Consider the following 11878-nt stretch of genomic DNA (forward strand, 5'->3'; position numbering starts at 1 on the left):
TTATTTAATTATGTTATTTTGAAAATCAAATTTTTGGATTTTCTTTGGTTATTATTTTTTTATCGCATTCTTTTTGAAAAAAAAGTTAATTCTTTTATAGTATTAAGGTACATACATTAAAATCTAATAATGTGTTAAACAAAGATGGTACACAAATATATAATACGAAAGGTAAAGTCGATAGATGGGTGGAATATATTGAAGAGTTATACGGAGGAAATGAATTAGAAAACGGTGTTATAGAGGAAGAAGAGGAAGTTGAGGAGGATGAAATGGGAGAAACAATACTGAGATCTAAATTTAAGAGAGCATTAAAAGATTTAAATGGCAGAAAAGCTCCTGGAATAGACGGAATACCTGTAGAATTACTGCGCAGTGCAGGTGAGGAAGCGATTGATAGATTGTACAAACTGGTGTGTAATATTTATGAAAAAGGGGAATTTCCGTCAGACTTCAAAAAAAGTGTTATAGTCATGATACCAAAGAAAGCAGGGGCAGATAAATGTGAAGAATACAGAACAATTAGTTTAACTAGTCACGCATCAAAAATCTTAACTAGAATTCTATACAGAAGAATTGAGAGGAGAGTGGAAGAAGTGTTAGGAGAAGACCGATTTGGTTTCAGGAAAAGTATAGGGACAAGGGAAGCAATTTTAGGCCTCAGATTAATAGTAGAAGGAAGATTAAAGAAAAACAAACCGACATACTTGGCGTTTATAGACCTAGAAAAGGCATTCGATAGCGTAGACTGGAATAAAATGTTCAGCATTTTAAAAAAATTAGGGTTCAAATACAGAGATAGAAGAACAATTGCTAACATGTACAGGAACCAAACAGCAACAGTAACAATTGAAGAACATAAGAAAGAAGCCGTAATAAGAAAGGGAGTCCGACAGGATGTTCCCTATCTCCGTTACTTTTTAATCATTACATGGAACTAGCAGTTAATGATGTTAAAGAACAATTTAGATTCGGAGTCGCAGTACAAGGTGAAAAGATAAAGATGCTACGATTTGCTGATGATTTAGTAATTCTAGCCGAGAGTAAAAAGGATTTAGAAGAAACAATTAACGGCATAGATGAAGTCCTACGCAAGAACTATCGCGTGAAAATAAACAAGAACAAAACAAAAGTAATGAAATAACAAAGATGGACCGCTGAATGTGAAAATAGGAGTAGAAAAGATTTTGGAGGTAGAAGAATTTTGTTATTTGGGAAGTAGAATTACTAAAGATGGACGAAGCAGGAGCGATATATATTGTGCCGAATAGCACAAGTTAAACCAGCCTTCAGTAAGAAATATAATTTTTTTACATCAAAAATTAACTTAAATGCCAGGAAAAGATTTTTAAAAGTGTATGTTTGGAGTGTCGCTTTATATGGAAGTGAAACTTGGACGATCGGAGTATCTGAGAAGAAAAGATTAGAAGCTTTTGAAATGCGGTGCTATAGGAGAATGTTAAAAATCAGATGGGTGGAAAAGTGACAAACGAAGAGCTATTGCGGCAAATAGATGAAGAAAGAAGCGTTTGGAAAACTATAGTTAAAAGAAGAGACAGACTTATAGGCCACATACTAAGGCATCCTGGAATAGTCGCTTTAATATTGGAAGGACAGGTAGAAGGAAAAAATTGTGTAGGCAGGCCACGTTTGGAATATGTAAAACAAATTGTTAGGGATGTAGGATTTAGAGGGTATACTGAAATGAAACGACTAGCACTAGATAGGGAATCTTGGAGAGCCGCATCAAACCAGTCAAATGACTGAAGACAAAAAAAAATAGTATTAACAACGGTTAATGCTATCCTATTAAGGGCATTTATAAGTGTGTCAGTCTGTTTGTTGTGTGTCCATCCCCCTTAGCTTACCACATAAAACAACACCACTAGTCCGAGCGAAGTCGTTCCGTACAACAATAAGTAATAATGCGCTCAGGCACCGGAATGTACCGATCGCTAGCGGAAAATTCCGATCGGTTAGTACATGTCCCGTACTTGTTATATTATTATATATTTATTACTTGTACTTATTATTTATACTTGTAATACGTATTTATTTCTTTAATCGTTATATACGCGAAATATATGTTACTAATATATTTTTTAAATTATGTTTTGCAGTTAAAGAAGAATCCGATCGTCTTGCGTTTAAGAAATTCGAGCTTAAAGATGGTTTATGCGATGTAACGAGAGTTATTGTTAGAGGAATGGAGAATAATGCTACAAGTGCAAAATTTTGACCGGAGATAAGCAAGGAGAAACAGTGTGTGTGTATTCCAAGAATAACTTTGATCGATGAGACTACAAAACGGTTTTCATTGAACAGACTTCAGTTTCCTCTGCGATTAGATTTTGTATAAGAAAACCTTTGAATCGGTCGATATTGATTTGAGAAGTTTTCTGGCACGGGCAGTTGTTTGTCGCGTTATCAAGAGTAAAAGCACGGAGCGGAATGAAAGTGAAATTGTCTTCAGAGCGTAGAAATAAACGAGTGAAAAATGTTGTTTTTAGAGAAATTTTGGACGGTCTAGACGATAAGTGGAACAGTGATTTTGGTTTATTGAAGAGAAGACTTTTTTTTAAATATAATAAAAGAATCGCCTAAGGTTTTTTGTTTGTATGTTTATTAATAAATTTATTTTATATGTTTTAATATTTATATAATTTATAAATAAATTTAAATTATGCTATACAATATCATTTCGTATAAAAAAATTCAAACTTCCGACGCCTATGCCTCTCTCTTTTTCTGTTTAGCCTCCAGAACCGTCGTAAGGTGTTACTTCAGAAGATGATGTGTAATGTTGTACGGTCTCAGTTCGACCGTTCCTGAGATTTGCGGTTAATCGAAACCCGACCGCCGTAGAACACCGGTACCCACGATCTAGTATTCAAATCCGAATACAAGTAATCGGACTAAGGACCGGATTGAACGGGGAAGATTTCCTGATATTTTTTCGCTTTTCCTTGATCGGTTTTCATCATTAAAAAAAAAAAATTTATACAAGAGGTAATCGATTTTGGACACCACCTAATAGTCCCGTTCCGAGACGCCGCCCGCCAGGACAACCAGGCCGGAATGCCTAGCTGCGGAGGGCGTGCCATAGGCACGCCGGGAGAAACTACTAATAAATTAAAATAATTTATTACTAGCCGATTTAATAGAGGAGATGAAATCTGACAGAAAATAGTCGTACATTTTCTATCATAAGCTGATTATTTGTCAACCGATTTTCAAAACTGCCATTTTGTTCTAATAAAATGTTAACGTTTTTGTAAAAACACATAATACGATAAAAATTGATACGGTCGCCGTTAACGTTAATACAGTTAAATACTAAAATAAAATAATCCGCCATCGAATAAATAATTCATACGATGAAGTATTTTATTTATTAACTAATGTTGTTATAAATGCGTAAACAAAATATTACTGTCGACTTTTGAATCCGAATTTCATAAGTAAATTTATCATTAATCGAGAGGTTTCAACTTTTTTTTGGATGCTAGGATTATGGCAATATTTTTTTCAAATTGTACTGTATATCTTTCATAATAAAAATAATTCGTTTACGTTTCTGATAAGTTTGTCTATCGATATAAAATAGATGTATACGTACAAAATATGAATTTATATAATATATTCGGGTTAAGACAAAATAACTTTCTTAGTTTCGTTTTTTTCTAATTATTTTCAATTCCGTGAAAATATAAAGTGTGCAGTAATACACGCACTACCACACTTGCAGTTTGTTTACTTCATATCTCCTTCTAAGAATGAACAGATAGTAAGTACGTACGTACGTAAAGATGTCACGCCGAAACTAGTCAAAATAGATTCTGGGATGGTCAAAATGGATATTTCCGTTGAAATCTGAAAATGAAAAAAAGGTGCGCGTTTGAAAATTCATGACTCATTTACCTTTACTGTTTATAGTTTATGAAACTAACCCGACCTGAAGCTATAAATTCACGAGGTGTTTTATCGAATATGTTAGGATAACATTACTATTATATGTAATGTTTAATAAAAATATCTATAGGAATAGTCTATAGTAAATTTGGGTATTGTTATTGCATTTGAGGGGATGTAAAAAAAAAAATTATAAAAAATGGAAAGCGAATTATTTGCCGCTGCTAATAACACGGAGAGATTTGAGTGTACCACAAAAATTTTGTTTTGTTTTCAAAGCGATCAAAAAAATATCAGTAACGGGTAAGTCTCTCTTCCACCATCCATTAGTACAGATCAATATATCGGCTAATTATTATGTTTATAGCGTGTAATGCGTATGATTAACTGCCGTTATTAATTCTCTCTCTCTCTCTGTGTGTGTGTCTGTCTGTTTGTTTCTCTCTCTCTCTGTGTGTGTCTGCCTGCCTGCCTGCCTACCTGCCTCCCAGCCTGCCTGACTGCCCGCCCGCCCGCCTCTCACACTCTCTCTCTCTCTCTCTCTCTCTCTCTCTCTCTCTCTCTCTCTCTATCTATCTATCTCTATCTCTATATCTATCTCTATCTCGCTATCTCTCTCTTTCTTTTTTTTATATATTTTTTATATATATGTAAAAATATAAACCTCATGTATATATATATATATATATATATACTGGCTTGGGAAAAATTTAGTACTTTAATAGGATCCGAATTTTCAGAAGGAAATCGCAAATATCTCGAAAACGGTTGGTCCTAGCGCTCTGAAAAATTTTCTCAACCTCCCTTTTCGCAACCCCATCTCCTAGCGGTTCCCGTCAGACGATAATATTTTCAAGTGGCGCCGTTCGGAAATTGGGGAGGGGGGACCGATGGGGTGCCACCGTAATATCTCGGCAACCGCTGGTCCGATTTTTACGATTCAAACGGCGTAAGTATCAGCAGGTCGAGCGCTAACCGTTTTAACTCATCGGGTACACTCTTGGTCGACCGGATCTCGGTTATCCGGAAATTAATTTTTATTAATTATAGAATTTGCATGAAAACATATGTTTTGATGCAAAAAAATATGTTATTATGTATACTTTTTTTTTCGTGTTTTAGCCTCCGGTAATTACCGTTCAGATAATACTTCAGAGGATGAATGAGGAATATATGTATATTTTTATTTATTTATTATAATAAATAAATCCTTTTCAAAATATCGGCTGATATTTGGAAAAGGAAACAAATCAGCTGGAAATACAATTAAGAAATTTGATGTGGACACCACATGACTTCCTTCTACGCCTATTAAATTACATATACACATTATTTTAAAATGAAAAGTACATCAAATTTTATTTTATTAATAATTTTTTTTTTTTGGAGTCTGATTCAAACCTAGGTGCCTTCCCCTTGTAAGATCCAAATACTTCATTAATTAATATTTTATTTGGCTATAACTCTGGAACCGATCAAAAATTGATATTTTTGACTCTTTCTTAATCGCAGCCCTCTTCGAGAGCTTTTCAACGCTATATCATAAGCGGTACTTATTTTCATCGGTTCCAGAGTTATACCTCAATAAAATTTTAATTAATGAAATATTTGGATCTTACAAGAGGAAGGGATATCGGTTCGAATCAGACTTCATCTCCTTTTTTTTCAATTTAAATATATTGATTTATTAATAATCATTAACCTCTGATTGTAAAAAAAAATAACAATAAATAATAACAATAAAATAAATATAAAAAAAAACAATGTAAAAATATGTAATTTAATAGAAAATCCCACTGGAAAATTCCCTATTCCCTAAGCGGGAGTTTGAAATTCCGCAGGGCGTCAACTTGGTTAATATTTTCCTTTTAAATATTATTTATAATAATTAATTCAAAGCTTGGTATCGCTGATGAGCAGCTGTTGGTTTAAATTAAATAAATAAATAATTTTATTATAAAAAATTTAAGAGTCCGCTAAGATTCGAACTGCGTACGACGGGACGCAGCCGATAGACCCCTTAGACCGATCGGCTACAACAACTGCATGTCATTTTGCGTGAAAAATGTTGTATATAAGTTGCGCGGGAAAAATTAAATATATTAGTATATTTCAACCATCTTAACACTGTGTGCGTGAATTAAATTTTTTCTTTATTATTATTATAGTCCCACCGTTAGTATGTGAATCCGTGTGATTATTTTTTTTTGGATATTTTTAAAGGAAAAGATTTTTCCTAAACATCCTCGTACAGGGATGGAACTGATTATCGAGGCTTGCAACGAGATATGTCGAGTTATTAAAGACATAAGAGTTTGAGTTGAAGAAGTTGCTAGACGGGACGGTGGTCATATTGAACACACGATAAGCAGAACATAAGGTAATTTTTCGGTTAATTTATAATATGTAGTAGTAAAGGTTGCGAGGTGGGAAATAAACCGCCGGTGATTCAAAATAATTCTCCCTCTATCGCACGTAATAATAAAAAAATAATCGTTTAAATTCACTGTAAGTGATGATTTTAAATTCCTTATTTATACGCGTTAAAAAATCATTAACCTTGAAAACATTGTCGGTGAATATTGCTGTTTACCGTTAAAAAATTACTTTATATGAAATATTTTGATCCTGCAATTCTGCTGGGGCGAATTTCGCTCGTGTTAGTATCTCGAGAACGGTAGCGGTATCTCTAGACGCGTGGGTTTAGGACCGATCGATCCGGGCGATGGCAAAGTTCCTTTCGGGTTAAGAATTTTAAAATGGCGTTAAAAATGCACCAGGGCGCGCCGTTTTTGAGGTACGCCCTTTTTTTATTTAACAAAAGATATATCCGAGCAATCCCGTTTCTTATGTATAATATGAATAAAATAACATCGGCTGTCGATAGTTAGCTATTACAACTATAAAAAAATAAAAATCATCCGCTTTCTCTGAAAGTAATGATGACTGATCGATGTATATCGTCGTTATAAATTTACAGCGTTAACCGAATAGCTATTAGATTATGAAAACCAACAATAATTTTTAAGATCGAATCGTAAATAGTGATCGTTGCGTATATTAAATAACGATCGACGATGTACACACATATCGCTGAAAGTAATGATGACCTGCATCGTCATCATAAATTTAAAATTAATCGTGGTGTTTGCGGTTAAAACATGTTTTATTATGAATTAGTTTGTTATTAGTTTTTTTTTAGATTTCTGCTACTGTGTTTGGTGGTTATTTTTTTATTATTTGTGATATATATGTATATATATATTTTCCACATTGAAGGTCTTTGGTTCAAATCCTAGTAAACGTTAGTTGCTTTTGTATGGATTTAAAAATTAAAGAGTAGATACTGTGTGCTTTGGTTGTTGGGGTTCAGTCAGCCACACGTCTCAGGAATGGTCGGCCTGAATCTGTACAAGACAGACTAACCTTTGTTTACATATCATTGTCATCTAATTGAGCCATCGTGAACTGATATGGTGATGACTAAAGGATGTAAATATACATCTGTGTATATTTTTCTCATAATAGAAAAACATATCAAACAACATAAAAAAATTTCTTCAGATGACATTTCATGTGTTTCTGCTAAATTAATAAATCTTATTACTGCGAAATTTATATATAACAAACTGAAAAAAAAACTTCTTAAAAAAAATATGAGTGGATAATGACAAATAATGTATATGAATTGCTATTCTAAACGTGTTTTTGTCATCCTGTGTAAATGATAAGTAATTAATTAATTTTCTATTCCAATCGTAATAATGTTTTGTTTTTTTATATAAAATCCTGCAATGGAGCTAATCAAAACTAAGGAAGGCAAACTTATTAAGATTAAATTTATAATTATAATTATAGTCATAATATTAATACTGAAATTATTTAAAATTTTATTACATTATTTAAGTTGTTACAAAATATGTAAAATTTACTAATTTATACAATTTATAATTACAATAAATTTGTACATTTACTAATTTGTACAATATACTAAGCATAAAAGTGTGTATAATATAAAAATTATTACATCATCTTCATATTTATGAATCTTCTTCACATTACTGAATCTACAATTTTGAATTTTAATGCAAGAGTATGGATGGTCATTTGTTATCCTATTATTATGTTTAATTATTTTTATTCTTTCGTCATTTTTATAAGATAGTAAGTTAAAATTTTAAGTGATCTCAGTCTTTAACAATTAAATTGTTTTTTTTGTTTATAAAAACATTAATTTATTTATGTATGAACTTTTAGTTACTTCTGTTTATTTTTTAATTTTTATATTCCCTTTTTTATAAATGGCTCTTGTCTGCGCACAGGTTATCCTTTGCAGGTATTATGTTCCTAATTATGTATTGCAATTCTTTTATGCATTTCATGTTTTGTACGAGTGAAATAAATATTTACTCATTCATTCATGTATGATACAAATAAATGGTTTTTCCTAAAAACTGCTAATTATTATTTATAAAAGTAGTTTATACATATTTAGGAATTTAGGCAATCACATCAAGATTACTCAATAACAATCTAACTCTCGTATACTAAATGTTGAGTATTGCAAAATTAATATTTTTATAATCTGGTAAGTATTTGTGAGAAATAAAATTAGAATTCAAAATCCTAGGTAATGTTATCTCTGATGATATTTTCAATAAATGATATTTATCACAATAAAATATCACCAAAAGCAACATTTTGTCAGTAAGATTAGAAAAAAACTAAATCATGAGTATTACCGCAACATTTTAACAAATTATTTGATTGTAAAAGATAACAATTTATAGAAAATAATACCACCTTTCAGTTTGTAAGGAGAATAGCAGCATTTTTAACATTTAAATTTGTATGGTAACATTCAGCAAAAGAAACATTTTCTAGTACTAAAGCTGGCACATTAAAGTCACCTAATAATAATAATAATAATAATTTAACTGTAGCTGTGCTGTTTGTTTGTGGTAAGTAAATTAGATATTCAATTGTTTTTATTTTATAAATTGTATAATAAATCGTAAACATATTTATAGCATTAATTTATTGCTTTTTTTATTACAGCAGATAAATTTAGTACAACTGAAAGAGGAACCGCTTGACATTATGAATGGTGATATTGAAAAAGATCCCTTAGCAATTGAAAAGACCAACTTAGTTAAAACAGAAAATTTTAAAGTTGAAAATGAAGTGGTAAGAGTGTTATATTTTGTTTACAGTGAACACCAATTATCCAGATGGTCCTTGAAAGGCAAAATCTGGATAATTTAGGTGTGTGAGAAAAGTAATGAGAGTGACTTTTTGCTTACCAAAGTTTTTATTTTTTTCAAACAACAATATTATCCCCCTTCAAAGTAGTTCCCTTGGGCAGCTATACACCGGTGGAGTTGTTCCCACTCTTGATAGCACCACTGGAAGGCTTCAACTGGTAAGGCTTTTAACTGGTCGGTCACAGTCTTTTGAACGTTCCAGAGTTCCAAAATGATGTTTTAAGACATGTTTTAATTTCAGGAAAAGGAAAAAGTCACAAGGACTCAAATCAGGTGAATAGCTAGCGGGGTTGAGGAACCGTAGGAATGCATTTTGAGGTTAAAAATTCCGTGATGGAAATGGTCGTGTGACACGGGGTATTGTCATAATGAAGCATCCACTTGTCTGCAATGTCTGGTCTCACACGAATCATGCTTTTCCTGAGCTTTTCAAGGACACCTTTGTTAATCACTTGGTTGACAGTTTTTCATGGAGAAACAAATTGTTTGTGCACGATACCCGTACTGTCAAAAAAGCAAATCAGCATGGATTTGATCTTTGATTTGCTCATTCGACATTTTTTTGGTCAGGAGATGATGGAGTGTGCCACTCTTCGCTTGGCCGCTTTGTTTCAGGATCGTATTCATATATTCTGAAAATTAAATATCTTATTCTATCCTTGTGTTTATGTTTCTGAATATGCAATCTTTGCTAAAGAGAAGTCAGTTATTCTTAAAAAATAACAATATCCATCCAAATTGAACCAGACAACAGTACTGTGTTTTCATATAATTCAATACAATACTTCATAATAAGAAAACTACTTCTTGTAAGAAAATTATTTTCTTTTACAGAAACAACATTCCTCTATTCATGGATATTTAAATATACAAAAAAAAATTTATCTACCTTCTGATAAAAATGTACATAAATATGTGCTCAAAATAATTTTCATCATCGCCCTGTGAATAGTGAATTATTTGTTTGTGATTTATAAAAGCAATTCTTTTAATAACCATACTCCTCTGTACCCAGTACAAATTAATTTATATTTAATAGATCAACCATAAGTATAGAACAATTAAAGTAGGATGACTTACCTTATTTCATTACATAACAGAAGTGCTTTCGTGAATTTGATTCACATCATCAGCTGCATACATATATATATATATATATATATATATTACAAAACCATCAAACACTTACAATCCATGACAGCATACTGCCCACTTATAATTTTATGTTAAAAATATTTTTAAACTAATTAAATTTAACTTATACTTTAAAACCTTTAATTAAAATTAAATATTTAAAATTATAATCTCAACAAGAGATAAAAACATAAAATATAAAAAAATGTAATGAGTAATGTACGTATTAATATAAATAGTAACAGTACTTCTGATATATACAATTTGAGTAGTATTCATAAAATTGTATGTAATGATTCTGATCATATTTATATTGGTAAGACCAGTAGATTCTTTAAAACCAGACTCATGGAATGTTTTAAAGTTGTAAAAAAGGCAAACTTGATTAAAAATAAACACACAATATCAGATAAACTTAAAAATATTACAAATTAAAAAATGTTATTTTAATTTTACAGGTTACTATCGATAAAGCAACCATCAGTGGAAACACCAAGCATTGTATTACTTGCAAGAGATGTGTAAATAATTCTGTAAATGATGGAATTATAAATAAAAAAATCCAGTGAATGTAAGTGTGCATATTGTGAAGTAACGACAGAAGAAAATTTAGTCGAGAATATAAGTAGTGAAAACACGTTGCCTATCCAGAAAGGAAAGAATTTGGTTTGTGAATATTGCAATGAAAGAATCAGATGCAAATGTTATTTAAAGAAAAACATTAACTTTCACGGTAAAAACAAAAAAAATAATAGTGACTTTTGTCAAAAGGCTCTTATTCATGATGATGATTTAAAAACCCACCTTATTGCGCATAATGAAAAGAAAAATTATGTTTGTAACTTTTGTCAGAAGACTTTTAATGATAAATCTAATCTAAAATCACATTTATATATTCATACAAAAGAGAAAAATTATGTTTATACCTTTGGTCAGAAGACTTTTAATCAAGGTTCTCATTTAAAATTACATTTAAATATTCATACCAAGGAAACAAATTATATTTGTAACTTTTGTAAAAAGTCATTTAATCATAAAAAAAATGTAAAGACACATCTTAATATTCATAAAAATGAGAGAAATTATGTTTGCAACTTTTGTCAAATGTCATTTAATTGTAAAAGCTATTTAAAGAGACATCTTAATAATCATACAAAAGAGAAAACTTATATTTGTGCCATTTGTCAGAAGAGCTTTTATTCAAGAATCTTATTTAAAATCACATATAAATATTCATACAAAAGAGAAAAATTGTATTTGTAACTTTTGTCAGAAGACTTTTAATGATAAATCTAATCTAAAATCGCATTTAAATATTCATACAAAAGAGAAAAATTATGTTTGTAACTTTTGTCAGGTTTTTAATCGAAGTGCTTCTTTAAAAATACATTTAAATATTCATACTACGAAGAAAAGTTATATTTGTAACTTTTGTCAAAAGACATATTATTTTAAAAACAGTTTAAAGACACATATTAATACTCATACAAAAGAGAAGAATTATGTTTGTAACTTTTGTCAGAAGACTTTTAATCAAAGTTATTCTTTAAAATTATATTTAAATATTC

At 30.7% G+C, this 11878-nt stretch overlaps 1 protein-coding gene across 6 annotated transcripts in view; it reads left to right on the top strand.

The window, feature by feature from the left end:
* Positions 1–11524, top strand: part of LOC142333968 (uncharacterized) — a 111156-nt gene extending 99632 nt beyond the window's left edge. For all 6 annotated transcript variants that reach the window (XM_075381623.1, XM_075381628.1, XM_075381624.1 and 3 more), the window contains exons 4-5: positions 8971–9099; positions 10769–11524. In XM_075381623.1, coding sequence (XP_075237738.1) covers positions 8971–9099; positions 10769–10879 — 240 coding nt within the window. In that variant the 3' untranslated portion in view covers positions 10880–11524. The remainder of the gene's footprint in view (positions 1–8970; positions 9100–10768) is intronic.
* Positions 11525–11878: the final 354 nt, after the last annotated feature.

Source organism: Lycorma delicatula, chromosome 13, assembly GCF_047948215.1.
Source record: "Lycorma delicatula isolate Av1 chromosome 13, ASM4794821v1, whole genome shotgun sequence".
Lineage (NCBI taxonomy): Eukaryota > Metazoa > Arthropoda > Insecta > Hemiptera > Fulgoridae > Lycorma > Lycorma delicatula.